Source organism: Archocentrus centrarchus, chromosome 5, assembly GCF_007364275.1.
Source record: "Archocentrus centrarchus isolate MPI-CPG fArcCen1 chromosome 5, fArcCen1, whole genome shotgun sequence".
In the NCBI taxonomy this organism is placed as follows: Eukaryota; Metazoa; Chordata; class Actinopteri; order Cichliformes; family Cichlidae; genus Archocentrus; species Archocentrus centrarchus.
This window is the reverse complement of record NC_044350.1, coordinates 15321018-15341717: the sequence shown is the minus strand read 5'-3', so window position 1 is coordinate 15341717 and position 20700 is coordinate 15321018. Positions and strand designations below refer to the sequence as shown.

The 20700-nt window shown below is 40.4% G+C and overlaps 1 protein-coding gene across 1 annotated transcript; it reads left to right on the top strand.

Annotated features, from left to right (window-relative positions):
- Nucleotides 1-426: 426 nt before the first annotated feature.
- On the top strand, nucleotides 427-18706 carry LOC115780035 (lysine-specific demethylase 5B-B-like). Its single transcript, XM_030728973.1, has 27 exons — nucleotides 427-579; nucleotides 4618-4695; nucleotides 5035-5157; nucleotides 5772-5942; nucleotides 7916-8041; nucleotides 8823-8916; nucleotides 9032-9138; nucleotides 9252-9410; nucleotides 9558-9677; nucleotides 10489-10647; nucleotides 10929-11110; nucleotides 11420-11582; nucleotides 11836-11955; nucleotides 12156-12350; nucleotides 12626-12807; nucleotides 13283-13407; nucleotides 13506-13656; nucleotides 13958-14078; nucleotides 14270-14625; nucleotides 14970-15108; nucleotides 15189-15368; nucleotides 15617-15775; nucleotides 16225-16644; nucleotides 16729-16819; nucleotides 16932-17119; nucleotides 17230-17493; nucleotides 17629-18706. Exons 1-27 carry the CDS (start codon nucleotides 427-429, stop codon nucleotides 17764-17766), a joined length of 4464 nt encoding a protein of 1487 aa, XP_030584833.1. The 3' UTR covers nucleotides 17767-18706.
- Nucleotides 18707-20700: the final 1994 nt, after the last annotated feature.

Here is a 20700-nt window from a genome sequence, read left to right as displayed (position 1 = left end):
GTGTTTAACTGCAGTGGATTTTTTTTAAACGGTGTGAAAATCAGAGTAAAATGGAGTTACTCTGCCTCGCAACCCTTTTAACCCTTTTATGTTGTGAAAAGGCACGTTAAATTGGCTTACTAAAATGTCACTTCAGACACAGTCCGTGTTTGAGTTTTATGTCGGTAGCAAAAGTGCGTGTTTGCGCACGAAAACGGCGCAAAAATGACGTTAGCCTAAATATTCCGTGGGTGTCTACTTTTCGAAGCGGACGTGCACGGTGCCTCGCTGTCAGAGCTCGTCTCCAACTAGATAATTCGTCTTTGAGTTCAATGAGTGGAGAGTGGCCATGAACTGAAAGACTGGAGATCAAAGCGAGCACGGACGGCGTGAGGAAACCCCCTTTTTAAAAATTATTTCAGCTGGAGTCATAACGAAGATGCAACGATGACTCAGCCGCAGGTGAATGAGTTCATTCCTCCTCCCGAGTGCCCTGTTTTTGAGCCCAGCTGGGAGGAATTTGCCGATCCTTTTGCGTACATCAACAAAATACGACCAATTGCAGAGAAAACCGGTATCTGCAAGATCAGACCACCACCGGTGAGTAATCCTTTTATTTTTGACAAGTTGTTCGTGGCGTTTGCACGGTGTGCTGGCCTCTGTTGCCGTGGCTAATTTAGAAGGCAAAGTTGTGTTTTTAAAGACAGGTTTCAACATGGCGGATTGCGGCTGCGAGTAGAGAATAGCGAGCTAGCCTGAGAGCCGGACCGTGTTGTGTTTGTAACGGCGATCGGGGAAGCGCAGACACACCGCTGTTCAGGAGGAAACCTGTGTGCTGATCGGGTTTAAACACGAAAACAAGCCAGACAGTGGATTTGTTATAGGCGAAGGAGGGGCTGGGGTGCACAGCTTAAAGAGAAATTTCTAAACAATAATTCAAACGCGAAAGTTTGCCTGTACGCAAATAGCAATGCAAATTGTTTACGTTAGCGCAGAATGAAGTGCTTCCTGGAGTCTGCGTACGGAAATGGCTCGCCTAGACTTGACCTACTAAATTTAACCACCATTTCTACATACTTGGTTGAATGTAAAGCGCAACTTTGTGAAGAGGATTTGACGGATTTAGCCAGAGTGAATTAACCCGACTAGCGTCAGTCAGGCCCGGTTAAAGCCGCAGTTTTCTGACATCGCACTGGCTAACGTACGTGCTCGGTGGCCAACTGTTTATGGAGAAAAGGGTCGTAGAAACACGGCGCTCATTTGGGAGGAGGGGGGGGCGGCACGGTTTCTGTCTTTATCATAGTTTTATCAACTTTATTCACTCAAACCACGATTATTCCTGGCTGTTAGCAGCGTTACTTTATTAACCAGATAGTTTTAGACTTGCAGGGTAACCTTGTTTCGCTATTATGGAAACAAATCCGAGGTGATTGTGTCTATTTTTAATAATGTTTCTAATTGGAGGATTAGCTTGGCGTAAATCCACACCTCTCTAACGTCTCAGGAGTCAAATATCAAAGTCTGTAAGGAAATACAGATAATATATGGGTTTTTAAAAATATCCCAGATTTAACATAATGCAAAGATAATGTCCCGTTGACCTTATTTCTGAGATGTGTGACCGGAGTGGGCATATACTTTATTCAAGGGTGTGTCCGTGCATTAACAAGGGAGATTGCACTTTAATTTTTGAATTTTTTTTTTTTTTTTTTTTTTAAAGAAGGTATCCTCTTTGTCAGTTTAAAAAATAAATACAAGATCCTGTCGGGGTGGAAATTTTGTTTTGTTTTTAAACCTGTGTGCCATGCTTCTTCAGCGGAAATCAGGAAGCAGTCTTAAAAAGGGGGGGGTTATTTTGCACACTAACCTAACTGGTATGGGTACACGGGACTGAATTGTCATCAAAAGCGGGAGGGTGGGGTGACTGCTTTCAGTGTTTGCTGGGTAAATGGCTGAAATGCACAGCTCATGTAAACAGAAGAAGGCAGTGGGTAAATCTTTGAGCAAAGATTAGCTGCTGATAGTTTTCATCTGTAGTTGGTTTTAAACTTGAAATCTCTCTGTACCATCTAAACTATCATTTACCTTCACATTCGTGCGCCTGCACCGGCAGTTTCATCTGAACCTGCGGATCAAAATGTGGCTCCAGGGGTTATGTGGGCCACAGACAGTCCAATAAACAATCTTAAAGCCTTCAGTAGATGGAAACTGAGCTAGGATTTCTACTAGGACAAATTTATGTGTAATTATTTATTTATTTTACATTTGTTTTTATCTCTTTGTATAAAGAGATGGATCCTGGAGGTTTTGGGTCTGCAAAGGGTGCACGCCATTTCCACACACAATCATGAGGTTATAGATTGGATCTTACTTGATATCTCCTGTTCTTTGTTTCATTTTTCAAAAGATCTTTTCTCATATTTAAACGGTTCAGAAGTTTTTAGAAAGGAAGTAAACACTGCACCACAACCTGTTTTTGATCAGTGATTTCTGGTGCACACTACGTGGTTAAGAGTTTCCTTCAGGGTTTTTACACAGGTCACATTTTGACTATAGATGTTTGTAGCACACATGTAGATGGCTTTCAGAGATATGCCTGGCCTGTTTGTGGTTAAATTCTCACCGCTTGTATTTGCCATTTTGCACTGAGGTCAGAGGAGTCATGTAGAGACCAAAATTGTGCTTGCAGTCTTAATGGCTGTGGTCAGATTTGTGCCTGGAGAATGGACAGTAAAACATAGTGCATTTCCATTTGTTTTCAGAAATGATTGTTTTGCTTTTGTGCCACATTTGTTAGTCTAATCCAAGGATAAGGTGATGTTAATACAGCTATTGTTATCTCTTCTCTGGCCAGCATTTCCCTCATTGTCCAGGCCCAGTAAATCGTGTCTTTGACATTTTAAAGAGCCTGTGGTAACGCTGCATACAGTAGGTGCTCAGTCCTACAGTAAATGTTTGTATTCATCTTTAAGAAATGTTGTGATAGTTTTAAGATTGAATTGCCTGGAACGTTATCAGTCTGCATATGTTTATTTGCCACATTTCCTTTTCATTACAGTACTGTTTCAGTTTGTTTGGCATGTAAACCTGATCTTAAAACAAAAGGAAGACCCAATTTTAGTATAAATGGGTTCAGTATTTTTAATACCTATTATTGCAGGTTAGTATATTGGTTAGTATATAATTATAATCTAATGATACTGGATCCTCTGTGGACTACAGTGCAAACACATTATATGCACACTGAGAACACAAGTTGCTTACAGCCTCTGTTCATCTATTTTCTATTGGTATTAATAATATTCACTGACTATTCAGAAAATGCATATTAAAATGTTAAAGATTTTTTTTTTTTTTTTTAACCATCCTGCCACTGAAAGCCCTGTTATCTTCTGTTGTGGTCAAATAATAAATGTAATTTTCAACCCGGATGCTGTATGTTGTGCCTCACTCTTAAGAAACCCACAGACTGAACATTTAGGCCTTTTTGACTCCAGAATAAACAAAACAATACCTTTTGAAAACGCCACTTTAGACACAGAAAGTTTAATGGATACATTTTCATAACTTGGAAACTATATAAACTAAATATTCAATAATAAAAGGCACTATGCTGTGGATGCAGGTTTCTCTTTTCTTTTCTTTTTTTTTCTTAGGACCTTTGTGTGTCTTTTTACAAGTGCGTGTTGTGATGTATTTGAAGAGCAAAACTGAAAAATTTATCTTCACGGTAAACTATTTTTCTGTCCTTTGTTGTCAGGAAGCAGTTAAGACAGTCCTTTAATTAACGACTGGATCAAAACAGCTCTTTAGCAAAACAAAACAATAATACCATGCCAGTGTATGACAGTATGTCTGTGTAGATTCTCAGTTATCCAGGTCATAGTAGTCTCTGGAGCTTGAAAAAGGCGACTGGACTTCTTTTTGTTTCTTGAAGACGTTTCACCTCTCATCCGAAAGGCTTCTTCAGTTCTCCACCATTTGGTTGAGAACTGAAGAAGCCTTTCGGATGAGAGGTGAAACGTCTTCAAGAAACAAAAAGAAGTCCAGTCGCCTTTTTCAAGCTCCAGAGACCAGTGTATGACAGCATTTACCATTATCAGCTTCATAATATGAGAATAGCATAGTTATAATAACACTTACAGACGGCATGTTTTCCTCTCATTTGTAAATATTCTCCCTCACTCCAGTGTGAGGGATCAACATTTAACTATACAAAACCGAATCTTGAACTGTCACAACTTGTCCTAGTCATGCAGGAAGTTGTGCATGGTTAGCGTTTTAGTGTGTAAGACAGTTGTTTTTCTCAGCTGCTAACTTGTGGTTAGGCATCGAAGTGATGTTTTTGTGTGGAATCATCCTGGTGATGCCTTCTATTCATTAATAGCTAATTATCAGAAATGATGCAAACCTGTGTTTGACTTATTATATTTAGTAACATTAAAATGTTGAATTTTCTGTGTCTGTCTCTCAGTATGCCGTTATCTTTGCCTCGTTCTCATGTGCCACACAGCGATACTCAGATCTCATATTCAGATCTTGAAGTAGAAGTCTTGGCTTGGAGCTTAGAGCCAGAGACGGCTGCAGAGCCTTTAGTCTAATCTTGCTTAAAAATGTCTTTTTCTTTTCTCTTTGTAGGATTGGCAGCCACCGTTTGCCTGTGATGTCGACAGACTCAAATTCACGCCACGAATCCAACGGCTTAATGAGCTGGAGGTACAGTCATTTAATATGTTTGTATATTTAGGAAAGCCAGTTTTGCTCATCTCTTGTTGTCAGTTATTGCCTCACTGGCTCTGCCTTTGTTCACTGTCCTTCAAAAAAATGCCAACAACATCAAAACATCTGATAAATTCACTATCATGCCACAGTGAGCTATGAGGAGAAATGACTGCAGACATATTTGTGTTTTTAAAAAAAGAAAATGATGACACTAGTTAGAGAGAATACAGCAAGATAGACTTACTAAAATTACATAGTTACTATCAATGTATTCTTTCAAGTCCAGTCACATGCTTATTGCTTGACAAACTAAACATTGTTTCACCGTTGTAGGCTCAGACCAGAGTTAAACTCAACTTCCTGGATCAAATAGCGAAATTCTGGGAGCTACAAGGATGCACATTGAAAATTCCTCATGTGGAACGAAAGATTCTGGACCTGTACCAACTGAATAAGGTATGAAAATCCCCACTAGGTCTACAATTATGAAGCTAAGAAGGGAATTATGAATGCTTTACAACTAAATTATATGTTTGACTTTATTACTTATGACTGTACAGATGGGTGACAAAATGAATTGTGCGTGAGTGTGGTGGGGGGTCGTTTTGGCCATTTTTTGGATCCACTTGTCCTTTTAAAGGGAACGGTTACAATGGTTGACTTTTATCCTGCTGAATCCCTTCTCTCCTGTTGGATGTTTACACTTCCAGTGTCAGTACCACCCCCCCCATAGGGCCTGAGGCCTCACCAAATGCTTTGATGAAAAAATTATGTAAATATGCAGTCATGCAATGGATCCAAAAACAAATTAGATGAGTTACTGTCAGTGAGATAACACAAACCTGTTACCTTTACTGTATGCAGACCGCTCATGCTTACTTGCACGGTTCCTCCTAAAGCCCCAATCTCAGCTGGGAAAATCCTGCACCCCAGCAGCGTGCAGAGACTATTTCCTTACTAAGATACTTCATCTCGATGATTTTTAATTTGTCCCTCGTCTGTACAGCAGCTTTCTGCACATGTAAGCTTTCCTTACTCTGTATTGAATTTATTATTTCCCACTTTCCAAGTTGGTGAATGAAGAGGGAGGCTTTGATGCAGTCTGCAGAGACCGCCGCTGGACTAAGATTTCCGTCAAGATGGGCTTTGCTCCAGGAAAGGCTATTGGCTCTCACCTCCGGGCACACTATGAGCGGATCCTTTACCCATATAACCTTTTCCAGACTGGAGCCAATCTCTCCGTATGTACCGTCACCTGTTTTCTTTTCACAGAGCAGCAGTAGGCAGGCTGGTTCACAACTGACTGGATGTTTATCGGAAGACTCTGCAATCCATTAGTTTCATTACGAGCTGTACACTCTATTAAAGTGAACTTAGGAGCAATGACTGTGTATGCAATTAATTTATTGGCAGTATTATAATTTAAGGCAAAATTATTCTTTTAAAGGACTAAATGAGGACTATGGTGGAAACAAGAGCCATATGTGCCTGGTATTGAACACTTTAGTCTGTTATTGAGTCCTCTCAGACACAGTGGGGCTGTGCACAGTTGTCAAAGAGATAGAGGGTGTTTATTTTGGGGTATTAGTGCTTCAGGGATTAGATCACCTGTACAGCCAGAGGCTATAGTATGAAGCAGGATTTAGGCTTACCTAAATTAAGGCTTACCAAGCTAACTTCTGGGGCAACCCTGGGTTTTCACTTTTATAAAGGGAGGTCATTTCTTGCCAGAATGCATCTCCATGGTAACTTGTACTGCAGACCTAATCTCCTCCGGAGCAGGTTACATTCCAGACTGGAGATCAACAGGTATGAAATGACCAATCAGTTATCTGGAAAATGGCATCACCATTTTCAGAAAGCCCCACAGATCTCAATATACAGATAGTAAGAACATCTAAAGTATTTGTCTTTCCCTTATGAGTAATGAGTAATATTTACAGATTCTTAGATACAACCACACACACTATATTTAATCCTTACACTCGGGCTGAAAGAATAAAAAGGAAAACTGTCATGAACACATACAAACATTAATTTATCCGTCAGATACTCTCATGTCTTAATGATACAGCTGTGATGCTGAGAAGTCTGTTAACTTACACAGTCAATATTTTTGCCAGCTATCCTTCCTGGTTTCAAATAGGCTAAATTTGATTAATGTAGTGGTTATTTTCCAGTCCTGCTGACCAAAGTGTTTAAAGTGCGCACATGTTCATACAGCACTTTTAATACAGTACTACCACACAGTGCGTCTCCTGTTACATTCATACTAAAGACGTGTGGTATACTTTCAGCCTGTATTATGTGTTTATCCTTCATATTTTTCTAATGCAATAGTTTGGTTATTCTTACAAAGAAAGCTAATTCTTCTGCCAGTAGACCTGTCCATGTTTGTGACTATTCAGACTGCACTCGTAGCTAGAATGGGGAGGGGGGGACCCTGGGCTTACTTACTGAGTTGTTAACAGCCTTCATGTGACCCTGTAGGGCGATTGTCAGTGTTAGGGTAAGTGAAGTCTGATAACTCAGTGATTCTGAGTATGTTGACTATGCTTGATAGTGCAGGCCTCGGTGAAACACTTTATCCAGCGTGCATCAAAAACACAGTACTGTTTAATCTGTTGAAGACGGACTATTATGAAGTGAGCTTTAGTAATGGATTCCACATGTTATGCTCTTGATATTGTCAGTTGCTTATATTATTCACAGGCAGCACTATCTAAACTCATGTGTTTTGTGACCTTTCATTATGCACACACCAAAATAAGATTTTGTCAGCAGAGTGACTTTTCCAGTGTTAGTGCGTGTTTTTTGCTTGTGAAGGAATGCGTCATAAACACTTTAGTCAAAAAACAACAAAGGTTGTTTTAAAACAACACAATATCCTGAAACTTTAACTGTCGGTAAAAATTCACTGGCATCAGATTTAGATGCATGGAAAGTTTATATGAAACTATGAGATGTGTTAACAGTTCTTCACTTTCACAGTGATATTTGTGTTTTGATGTCTTTAAATAGAAGCACAACTGTGTTAATATTTTGTCCTTTTGAAAATCATACCTGTTCCAGTCAGATGTTGAGAATCATGTTTGGATGTAGAGATCCTCATGGTTTAAAACCATTTATGGTTTAAAATTATTATTGTCAGTATTTTATGTATTTCTTTGTATTTTTTTTTTTTTAATTTGGTTTCATCCACTTCTTCCTACAGGCGGCCACCTTGACCAATGACACTAAAGATAAGGAGTACACCCCTCACGACCTGCCGCAGCGTCAGTCAGTCCAACCCCAGGAGACCTGCAGCATCGCTCGCCGAGCCAAACGAATGAGAGCTGAGGTGAGTCCATTGTCTGTCTTCTCTGACATTTCCCTCTAAATTGCAATTTCTTAGTGTGGTGTACTGCAGCTCAAGATGAGCAGTGTATGCAAAAGTCCGTGCATCTTTGTACTCTGAAATTCTTAAAACTTCATTTAATTCTTAGGCTTTGATTAGCTCATTTGCACCAGTAAGGCGTGTCAATAATTGTCACTGGCAGTTGGCAGCAGAGCTAAGTTCCCTGGCTTTGTGGATACTTTAAACAGCTATGGGCTCCTCTAACAATCTGATGCCTTCAAAGCAGGTGAAGGCTATAAAAAGATAAAATGCTGCCAGCCTTCAGTTTTCACTGGCTGTAATTGAAGCTAATGGAACTGTGCAAGTCGCAACAAAATCTGTAGAACCCAGAAACTGTACGTCTGCTTAGCATGCAGAAACGCTGCAGGAAGGTTTAGCTTAATTCAATTCAATTCAGTTTTATTTGGTGACAGTAGGAAAGAAAAACTCCCTTTTTAACAGGAAGAAATCTCCGTCAGGGAGGGGCAGCCATCTGCCGTGGGGGGGAGGGGAGGGAGACACTGTGCAGTATTTTTAATAATTGTTTACTGCATGTGTTATTTACTTAAAAAAAAAAGGATTAAAACTGTAGTGCATTTCAGACGGACCTGTCTAAAACAAGACATGTTTCTGTGATCATATGACAGCAGACCTGAACAGAGACTGACCATTTAGTGGTGTCATTCCCACATTAGTTCTGAAAGTACAGCTAACTCTGTTTGTGTCTGAATCTCACTGACTCCAGAAAGGATATGTCAAAAGTGAACCCAGAGAAGTTCGTGAGATTCGTCCCAACCTGAGGAGGAGAATGGGAACATATATTCCCAAACCAGAACCTGGTAAGAAAAACTGTGCTGATAGATTTATAAATGAAAATGAACCTGTTGCTTAATGGGTCTAAATGTTATTGGCGAATCCTAAAGCCTCTGATCAGTCTTCATTCTTGTTTTTCAGTGAGAATGGCAGTCACTGAGGTGAAAACTGAGCCCATTGAACACAAGGAAACAACTGAAAATGAAGAAACTATATTAAATACAATAAACATCCCCCCAGTGAATAAAGTAAATGTTTTCCTATGTGCTAGAAATTGCCCAACTACTTTGTTTTGTTACATGATTTAAACATCCATCTATTTTGTACATAGTACATGCTCATAACTATTCTGTCTCATCAGGTGGACCAGTACATGTGCCTGGTGTGTGGCAGTGGAAGTGCTGAGGACCGCCTGCTATTATGCGACGGCTGTGACGACAGCTATCACATCTTCTGTCTCATCCCTCCACTCCACGATGTTCCCAGAGGTGACTGGAGATGCCCCAAGTGCCTGGCTCAGGTGAGCTGCAGCTCTTCCACCCTCAGAGAGCTCAAGTCAGCTCAACACTGGGAACTAGAGTATACCTCCTGTCTGACATACACAATTATAGTATAATCCCAGGTGGTTTTATTTTAACTTTTTATGTCATCTGTTGGTTTTTGACAGGAATGTGGCAAACCTCCTGTTGCATTTGGCTTTGAGCAGGCCAGCAGGAGCTACACCCTCCAAGCTTTTGGAGACATGGCTGACTCCTTCAAGTCTGATTATTTCAACATGCCAGTTCATGTGAGTTTGTCTCACACATTATATAATGGTTTCAGCTGATCTCAGGTGTTCAGGAAGTTTGTTCCACAGGTGAGGACCTTAAAAACAAAAAGCTGTAAGGATACCTACTAGAGTAAGAGCTGGATTTTTAGAACAGGTTGCACAACATTAAGACTCATCAGCAGTTTCTGCATATGAATATGTAGAACTTGTAAGCAAGTTACTGTTTGATAGCCTTTTAAGAGTTGACCATTGTGTTTAAAACTTAAGTCTCACTTCTTTATCACAGCTGTCCTTTTGCAAACATCGTATTTATACCAGAAATGGCATAAAGACAACATATCAGATGTTCAAACTGAGACAGTACTTTATTAAATATATGCTGCAACATTTACTTTTTTTTTTTTTTTTTTAATAAAACCACTTCATAATTAACTTTGAGCATCTCTTACATTTCTTACCAGAAGTCATATAAAACTAGTTTCCCCACAGCTTCATTTATACTACTGTGACCTCCAAATGTGATGGCTTGCACAGTCAAAACAGAGGTTGTACTGACTTTTACTAAATGCTCTGTGCACCAAATCATTTCCAAATATAAATATATAGAAAACTGAAACATTCCAGTACATGAAAATGTCATTTTTATCGCAAACCAGTTTTCTGAGACAAAGGAAACAATCCCAGTCTGTTGTTTTATTGTAGAGTTTAAAAAAGTAAGAAATGCTTTGTTATTCTATTTACAGATCAAATCCTGTGTCTGTTATCTCACTTTTTTTTTTTTTAATGTTTGTATTTAATACAATGCATTGATAAATATATTCTTTTTAAGATGGTGCCAACTGAGCTGGTGGAGAAGGAGTTCTGGCGTCTAGTGAGTACCATCGAGGAGGATGTGACTGTGGAGTACGGAGCAGACATTGCCTCCAAGGAGTTTGGGAGTGGTTTTCCTGTGAGAAACGGACATTTTGAAGTCTCTCCTGAGGACGAGGTACAAATTGTCTGTCATGGGAATGCATTTTTTTTTCTTTCTTTTAAAACATTAAGTTTTATATATAGTGGTACATACAACTGTGTTTTTTGTTTTTGTTTTTTTTAATTAAATGTAATAAAAGCACCTTTTTAAACTTGGTTATCCAAATTAAAAGTGTTTTTAAAATTCTGGCAGGCAGCATTAAAAATGAGCAGGACTGATTTGTTTGTAATTACATATGATTGATTTTATATTTTCTCGGCTATGTCTGAGTATTGAGATGCATCTCTGACCTGCAGCATTACCTGAGCAGCGGCTGGAATTTGAACAACATGCCGGTCCTCGATGCCTCGGTGCTGACCCACATTACAGCCGACATCTGTGGGATGAAGGTACCCTGGCTGTATGTGGGCATGTGCTTCTCCTCTTTCTGCTGGCACATCGAGGACCACTGGAGCTACTCCATAAACTATCTGCACTGGTAGAGTGGACTTTCTATATGCTATTGTCCAACTGTAGTAATGATTTTTTTTTTTTTTTTTTCTTAATGTTGGAGTTTTATTTTCTTAACACTAGAAGCCTTTTTGTAATCTGTGCATACACTAGAGAAACCTCTCAACTGAACCCCAGAATCATGGAAAAAACAAACAGGCCCCTTAAGTCATGATTTTTCTTAAGGATTAAACTTTGTCAATCCTGTAAAACATGTATTATAATGCATAAAAATGTATTTCCTGCTGGGTTTCTGCGATTGTTTTTTTTTAACTAAGATATTTGACCATATGTGCAGGGGTGAGCCAAAGACGTGGTATGGGGCTCCTGGTTATGCTGCAGAGCACCTCGAGGCGGTCATGAAGAAACTGGCTCCTGAGCTGTTTCAGTCTCAGCCAGATCTCCTTCATCAGCTGGTTACCATCATGAATCCCAACACTCTGATGAACAACGGTGTCCCGGTAAACTGTTAACTGTAAATAAATAAAAACTGAGAATCAAATTATAAAGAAATGTAAATTGAGGAGATTTCTTGCTTAATGCATACAACACCCTTCAAACATTGTCTTACAGCAAGAAAGTACTTAAACTTAAGAAAAAATTAAAAACAGGGTTTAGATTAAATTTTAAAACCACTTCATGGAACAGAATTAAAAAAAAAAAAACACACACGGGGCAGCAAAACGTGAATTTTTCTTGTCTTTCCACCTGTAGATCTATCGCACCAACCAGTGTGCAGGTGAGTTTGTCATCACTTTCCCCAGAGCTTACCACAGTGGATTCAACCAGGGTTTCAACTTTGCTGAAGCAGTCAACTTCTGCACCATGGACTGGGTAAGAAAAATGTGTTTGCACTATACCAGATAACCACATCATTTTAGTTGGTTATAACTGAATTCCTCCTCAGCTTCCTTGCATCACGATAGATGTTTTTATGAGTTCTGTTCAAGCCCAAACACTTTAGGATGTGTGTTTTGTGTGTAGATTTGGTGCATTCCTTTTAAACACACCTTGATTTCCACGTTTTCTGACAGATGCCCATTGGCCGTAGCTGTGTGGGTCACTATCGCCAGCTGAGCAGATACTGCGTCTTCTCCCACGACGAGATGGTTTGCAACATGGCCTTTAAAGCAGACACGATGGATGTTGTTCTGGCATCAACACTGCATGAGGACATGACTCTCATGGTCCAAGAGGAGAAGGAACTACGAGAGAAAATTAACAAAATGGTGAGCAGCTCCGCTGTTTTTATAGCCATCTGAAAAGCAGTGCATACGGACAGATTTATCTATTTGACAGGAGTTAATTGTGACATCTGCCCTAGATAAGAGAGGCCTTTTGAGCCTTTTAGGAAAATGTTTATCACAATACAAGTTTCAACTCCCAGAGATTTTTTTTTTTCCCCTCTCCCTTTATTTATTTATTTTTTTTTGGGGGGGGGGGGTCCACACATACGGCTCTTCTGTCTCTTGTGCTCCTCTAATGACTGCATCTGTGTCCCCAGGGCGTGGTGCAGTCTCAGCAGGTTGATTATGAGGTGCTCCCAGATGAGAAACGGCAGTGTTTCAAGTGTCTGACCACCTGTTACCTGTCTGGCATCACCTGTGCCTGCAGTCCTGACAAGACGGTTTGCTTGTACCACACCCAGAACCTCTGCTTTTGTCCTCCTAGCAACCTCACACTCAAGTAAGTGATAAGTGACAACAGCACCTCTGCTTGCTCATTTGCATACTCATTTCTCAGCTCATCTGTAATTACAAGGGGTCTGCTCCAGCTGAACAGCCTGTTAAAAGGTTATTGGAAGTGGAGAAATATAACAAGTTTTTCCTAATGGCAAAAAAATTCAGCAGTCTCATGAAAGAAAAAAAAAAAAAAAAAGGTTTGTTGTTGCTATGATATACATAAGACTATTGCAATTCTTTGCTCCCAGTAACAGCAGCTACTCAACCTACAAAGAACAACCAAGTGTAAAACCTGCCTGCCTTCTCATCCAGACAAGGTTTTAACAAACTAGAGCTGATTCTTGTAGTATTTAGGACAGGCAGTTATGACTTTGTACTGAAAAGTTACATGACAAAAATCATCATTGTTTATTCACCTTGTTTTGGGTTTGTTTTTTTGTTTTTTTAATGTTTGTTTTTTTTTTTCATCTCTCCTGCAGTTACAAGTTTACACTGGATGAGTTGTACCCATTGATGGCCTCTGTGAAGCTGCGTGCAGATTCGTATAAAAACTGGGTGTCTAATGTCCAGGACATCGTGGAGAACAAAGGAACCAAGAAAAAAGGTGCTCACCCTGATGTACTTTCTGTCATTTTAGTGACTTATTCAAATGTTAATATGCAATCTGGACATTTCTTGTAACACTGTTCTGTTTTTGGTTAGGGTTGGAGGAGCTTCACGTCCTGGTAGAGCAGGCGGAAACAAAGGCGTTCCCTCAAACCAGCCTCCTGGATCAGCTGCGTACAATCACCTCCGAGGCTGATAAAGTTTCTGTGACAGCACAGCAGCTTCTCAATGGGAAGAGGCAGACGAGGTACTAAAATCCAATTTTGAAATGTTCCACACTGCTCATGGATCTATCTTTATTGAAAGATGGAAACGGCCTTATTGATTCAGTTTCATAGGTCACACAGGATGTTACATAATCATGTCATGTTCTTGTTGTTCTCTGGAACAAGCTGTTTTCTGGAGACAGGTTTCTAGTATGTATTAGCGCAAGCTGACTCACATTTATGTAAATTATTGTTGTTGCTCATCTGCTGGCGGTGTTTTCGGTTTTCTTTGCCAGTCGCAGTGCTAAATGGTGTGTAACACAGTTTTAATCTGTGCTCCAGGTACCGCTCTGGAGGAGGAAAGTCTCAAAGCCAGAACGAGTTAACTGTGGAGGAGCTGAGGTCGTTTGTCAAACAGCTGGACAACCTGCCATGTAACATCCGACAGGCTCCTTTACTGAAGGTTAGTAAAAAGAAATAAAAATGAATTTTGAATTTTTCTTAAAAAGAATTGCTTCACCTTCAAACCCTTCTGTCCCCATCAAAGTTTGGCAGTATCTCTAGTCTCAGCATACACCATAGATGTACTTTATTTTTTATAAAGTGTGCCTGAACCAGTATTGAAATGCCTTCCCTGTTGGATGTGATCTGTAGGACCTTTTGAACCGGGTGGATGACTTCCAGCAGCGCAGCGAACGCCTCCTTTCTGATGAGTCACCCAGTCCCCTGGAGCTGCAGGACCTGCTGGATGTGAGTCTGGGCCTGGACGTGGAGCTGCAGCAGCTGCCCCTGCTCAGAGAGAGACTGGAGCAGGCTCGATGGCTGGAGGCTGTTCAGCAAGCCAGCAGCCGGCCAGACAGCCTCTGTCTGGACACTATGAGGAGGCTGATAGACCAAGGTGTGGGCCTGGCCCCTCACAGCTCTGTGGAGAAGGCCATGGCTCGTCTGCAGGAGCTGCTGACGGTGTCAGAGCAGTGGGAGGAGCGAGTCCTCAGTCTCCTGGAGGCCAGGTGAGGATATGAAGGTTCACTGATTCTTAACACACAAGTTGTGATGACAGACACGGTGAATGACACCAAGCAGAAATGAAGAGGTTTCTGCAACTTATGACCTTTAAAATTTCATGAAAATAAAGTAAAATTCACACTTCATGTTATGTGAAAGTGTGAAATCAGCTTAAAACTTCAGAGTGAAAGGTGCCACATCTGCAGAGTTGGATCATGATGAGTAAAGTGAGTTATGGTGTTGTGACAGTGATACACCAAACACTGAAAATGAGCTTATGGTCTTTCTTTTATATGAATGACTATTTTGAACATCTGCACTATTTACTAAACCTCACTCTTCTTCACAGGCCATATCACACCATAGAAACCCTTGATGCTGCTCTACAGGAAGTAGAAAACATCCCTGCTTATCTGCCCAACTGTTTGCAGCTGAAGGATGTTGTCAGCAAGGCCAAGAAATGGCTCCATGAAGCTGAAATGCTTCAGGTAAAATATACTTTATGCTTTTATCACTTAAATATTAGCAATGGGTGAATGTGAATTATTAATCTTGTCTGTGCTCGCAGCTCGGGGGACGTATTCCTGTGCTTGACAGCCTCTCTGAGCTGGTTCTCAGAGCAGATGGCATCCCAGTGAAGCTCGACCAGCTCAGTCGCCTCGAGGCACTCGTCAGCGACGTCCAGAGCTGGAAGGAGACCGCCACGAAGACATTCCTACTGAAAAACTCCCCTTTCTCCCTCCTAGAGGTAAATATGTGTAAATAAATGTGGCTGACCCGAATGCAGACCCTTCCATCTTCACTGAGGACCAAATTGTTTTGTATTTATTATGCACTGTATGCATGACCACAATCCCAAAGAGCCCATGAATCAAACATAATATTTATTATCCATCAGCATGAAAATTTAGTGCCTGACATCATAAAACTAGAAGTCTGGTAAATTGCCTGAACTTAAAAAGCTCTTCTAATAGAATTTGTCGTCTTGTTTTTCAGGTCCTCTGCCCAAGGTGTGACGTTGGGTCTGGACATCAGAAGTCAAAATCTAAAAAAATGAAAGAAGCTCCACAGATCATTAAAAAGGCTTCAGCTAAACTGGACTCTGTGTGTGACGTAGAGAGAGCTCTCTCTGAGAGTAAGGACTCTGCCTCTGCTGTGAGTAGACCTGCATTATCTTTTTTTTTTCTCTCATTACTGTTTGACTATAGTTAGGATTAAAAACCAGCTTATTGTATAGTTTCCTTTACTCCAGAATGTTCTTCTTAAAAAGTGCTGCTTATTTATAACTATAAACAGATTTTTTTTTTAATTTATTTAAATAAATTCTCTTCTTCTTGCCTTACTCTGACAGACGTAACGTGCCGCAGAATAAATGCTGTCTGTGAATCAAAAGAAAGTCCCCCTGCAGCCCAAATGTAGTTCTAAGCAAGTTTCTTGGGCACTTTAAATGATTTAACCTAGTATTAAAAAAAGGTTCAGTAGGCACACAGGGTTTCTTTTTTAGAGGTCACTTCAGGAGTTTGTATATTAAAAGAGCTGCAAGTGAGACATAATCTGGTGTCGGGTGTTAGTTTTAAATTTGATCTAATTTTCTCTCCTCACAGATGGTGACTCTTGCAGAGGTTCGACAGAGGGAGATGGAGATCTTGCTGGCTCTGAGGTCTTCAAATGAGTCCAAGCTTCTTCCTGCTGAAAGCTGTTGTGCACTTAGTGCTTGTGTTTGCCAAACGGCCCCTTCAGGAGCCATGATGCAGTGTGAGCTCTGTCGAGACATTTTCCACTGTGGCTGCGTACCAGCGACCGCAGATCTCGAGTACGGCCAGGCCTGGCTGTGCCCTCTTTGCCAGCGGTCGAGGAAACCTCCTCTGGACAAAGTCCTGCCCCTGCTGGCCTCCCTGCAGAGGATTCGGGTGCGCCTACCAGAGGGAGACGCTCTGCGCTTCCTCATTGAGAGGACGGTGCGATGGCAGCACAGAGTCCAGCAAGCCTGCGCAGATGGAGTACTTGAGAATGTGTCAAAGATGGTGAGTGGGTTTATTTTGTAAACATCGATGATAAATTTAGCATCTGTGGAGTGAATTATTTTAATTTTTTTTTTCTTATTTCAGGTGAGAGTTGGACCCAGAGAGTCTTCACATTTGCCTCAGGAAACAAATGGCTCATCTTTTTATACAGAGCACCATTCTGTTCCACTCCAGGGTAAGTGTGAAAGCTTTTTGCTGTAAGCACATTCTGCATTTTCACTTTTCAGATCATGTCTGAACTCTGATTGCCCCCCCCCCCCCCCCTTCCCAAATAAAAAAAAAAACAGGACTTAATCCTGAGCTGGAGGAGCTGATGGTGGAGGGATTCCTGCTGCAGGTCACTCTGCCTGAGACTGAGCAACTGTACAGATATCTACTCTACAAACTGGCCCCCCTGCCCTCACAGAGCCCCCCTAGTGGGAACACCACAGAACAGGAGCAGAACTCACCGAGAGGGAGCCCTCAACACAACAAGGTAATTACTGATCCTACTAAGTTGACTGCATTTAGATAATATTCTGTCACAGCCTATACTTTATGCTATATTGCTCTTTTTTTTACTAATTCCACTTATATTCTACTTAGAATGGAGCTCCGAGTGTTAAAAAGGAGGCCATAAATGGTCAGAGCAAGCGGACCAAGCGCCGTAAGGACAGCTCCGATTCTCAGCACAGCGAGAAGGCCAAGAAGTGTCGCAAGAAGAAACCCAAGAGAAGCAAAGAAAGGAGCGAAGAATCGAAGAGTAATGGTTCGCCCACCCACACGGGGTCTGACCCTGCTCTTTCAGACTCGTCGGAGGATTACTCACTGTGTGCTGCACCGTGGTGCAGAGAGCCAGAGGGTGACGAGGTTCGTTTCATTAGTCGGCTGCATTTATATCCCCTAATGATTAACTGACTACTGCTCTTGTTTAGATGAGATTTAAAGTGCAAAAGGTGAAAATGCTATAAGTTTTGAATTTATTGTATCTCATGTTCATTTCAGGTAAACTGGGTCCAGTGTGACGGCAGTTGCAATCAGTGGTTCCACCAGATCTGCGTTGGACTGTCTGCTGAGCGTGCGGAGAAGGAGGACTATATTTGCATAAGCTGCACACAGCCAGACTACAGCCGAGGAGAATAGAGACCAAAAAGTCATGTTGAAGGATGAGCAGATTAACTGCAAGCTGCAGCAAGTGCACACTTGAACTCTGTGTGTCCTGCAGCTTCTCCCCTTTACCTTCTGGCTTGCCCTCAGTGAACATGGTGCTATTTCCTTTTTTTTTCCCCCCCCAGAGTTACTAAAGACTTCTGTCACTGTTTTTGTCACATGGCTGGGTTTTCAGCCAGTCAGCTAATCCTTTCTGAAACTTTCCAAGACTTGATGCAGATGTGGTAACATGTTTCAAGAACCAACAGCGCAGGGATTTTTCAACCAAAAAAATGTCAGTTTGACATTTTAGAACAGTTTGTTTTTCTTTTACATGCATCTGAACAATGTGAAACTTTCTTTTTTTTTTTTTTCTTTTTTTTTTTTTCCTTGTAGAGTAAATATTATTTATCTAAGCAATAGCTGAACAGATTAATTAAAGGTTCAGTTTTCACCTGAGCTATATTTGTGCGTAGAAACACTTTGATAAAATGCCTTCCTAAAGCAAAAACCCTGAAGAATTCACTTTATGAACCCTATGATACACAGTTCACTTCAAATTTGTGTACACGTCAAAACAGAAATGGATCAACGATCCGTTAACAAATCACTGACTTTGATATGAAGTCGGGTTTTCCTTTTGCAATGTCTGCAGAGGAAAGTAAAAGTCCCATATTCCTGCCGTTGGGTGAGACTTGATTATAGCCACAAAGTAAGAATGAACTGTCCGACATCAAAGGAATGTACATGTTGTTTTTTGGGTGAATAATTCCCTTTATGGTTGAGGATGGAAATATTGTGTTGGACTTAGATTTAACACAGACTGTGTGATTTATTTTGCCACGGGTATATGACCTTTTTCCTGCTCCTTTGGGTAAATAATATAATTCATATGTTGCGGTTTGCATTATAAAATAAAACGTTTGTTCCTGTATGTCTGGACTCGTCTGTAGTCGAAGCCCTGAATAACATAACTCCTAAAGATCTGTCGTTGGTGGTCTTAACCAACGTTGTAGGATTTTTTTTTTTTTTTTTTTTTTTTTTTTAATCCCATCTTAGAAGAGAGATCCTGAGTTCTAGGATCCTCAAACAGGAAGGAAATCAACAGTCACAGGTGAGCTGGTCATTTCAGAGACACCCAAACACTCAGACTTTGTGAACTGAGTAGTTCAGTCACTTCAACCTGTTGTCAAACTCTCCGTTATTTATTTCTGCTGCTTCCCTTTGTGACTGTTGAGTGAGCTAAAAATTTGCTTCACTTCTGTAGACATAAAAACATAATTACCCTTAAAAATTAAATATAGATGTTTAGATGAGTATTGTTTATCTGTATTATGTTTATTATTAGTTCATACTTTAAAATGCAATGTTTACTGTTGTATCCTTATACATTAACTTCATAAAAATTAATATTTAACCCTTATTTGTGTGCCACACTAACATACAGAGAACAGTAATCTGTAACAGTATAATTATTGCAGCTTTTAGCATCATGGAAGTGGACTCCACCTTAACCCACGAGGTAAGGAGGTTGTTTACAAAGGAGGAGGGGAGTTCGTGGCTCTGATGGCTGAGCCAACAGGTGAGCTTCAATGAGGCGGGTAGAAGTATTTAAAAAAAAAAATAAATCAAGCCAAGTCTTAATAAATATGTGGAGCGAGTATAACTACATAAAAAATCTGAGGGTCTCCAAGTAAATGAATGACTCATTCAACCATAATGACCAATGCAAGTCTTAATCGGGGTCTGACAATCATTCTGAAATATGAACCACAGGTGGCAATCTTAACTCCTGTGGTGTGGTATGTAACCAATAGAGGGCGCTGAAATAAAAGCATAAATAACATCCATATCAAGTCCCAACAACACCTTGTAAGAAAATTACATTAATCAGGGGAAAGAAAGGGGGTGAAAACACATTGTTCATAAAAACGGTTATTTTTTCACAGTGGCCTCTAACTACTGGAAATGCAGTAAATCAGAGAAGAAACAGGAAGTTTTGTGGTCTGTAATGGATCAATTCAAAATGTTCTTTCAGTCTGTCACCTTATCCTATATTTTCAGGTATTGCTCCTCCCGTGTCCCATATGGTTGGTTGTAATGGGGTGCCATGCAATCCTTGAGATTTCTGTACTTGAAAGACACTTTGTGTTACCCACATTTATCTTTAAACGTTTTTCCCCCCAATATAGAAAAGCACATTTTTGCATTCAAAATTAACTAAGTAGGAAGTGCTGCAGTTGGCAAAGAGCTTCATTTTACATCTTGTTGGTAAACAAAGAAGTGGATTTAAGCAATAGGGCCACATGGCCAGGCAGTCTGTGTTCATCTCTAAAGCAGATGAGTAGGATACTGAGTGGATACTTTCTGTTTTAACTTAATGCACATTTAAATTAGTTTAGGCCTCAGTAATGTATGCATGCAAATCCAGAGCAACTATTTTCAGATCCTGAGCAGCCCTACCACCTGCAGCACTGTAACACTCTTTTCACTTATAATCTGAGAGAGAATTTTTGTTTACTTAACCAGAAGATAATATTATTATTAGTAGTAGTAGTACTTTGGACATTGGCTGCTTTTTCACTCTTGTACCTGTACTTTGTACTTCTTGCACCTGACCATTTTCACAGGAAATGTTTGATGTTAAGCCACTTAATACTGACCTATGAAACTTAAGATCAGTTGTAATGGCTTCACGTGAGGAAAAGAATCATAAGATAAATAAAATAAATGGCATAGTTGGTGTAAAGGTTGTATTCAGTGAATGAATCTCAGCAGCATCAGTGAAATTTCAAAATCATCTCTGCTACACTTGATGTAAGTCTTGTGAGTTGCAGGTTAAACTATTTAAAGTGCCAAACAAAAGAAGTTTACTGATGTGACGTTGTGTTCAGGCACTTTGAGCCTGGCAGTCTCTGGAGCTTGAAA

Coding starts and splice junctions, on each gene's coding strand:
- LOC115780035 (XM_030728973.1), top strand. CDS start 427: ATGACTCAGCCGCAGGTGAATGAGTTCATTCCTCCTCCCGAGTGCCCT. Junction 580..4,617: donor GCAAGATCAGACCACCACCG/GTGAGTAATCCT, acceptor TTCTCTTTGTAG/GATTGGCAGCCACCGTTTGC. Junction 14,079..14,269: donor GACAGGCTCCTTTACTGAAG/GTTAGTAAAAAG, acceptor TGTGATCTGTAG/GACCTTTTGAACCGGGTGGA.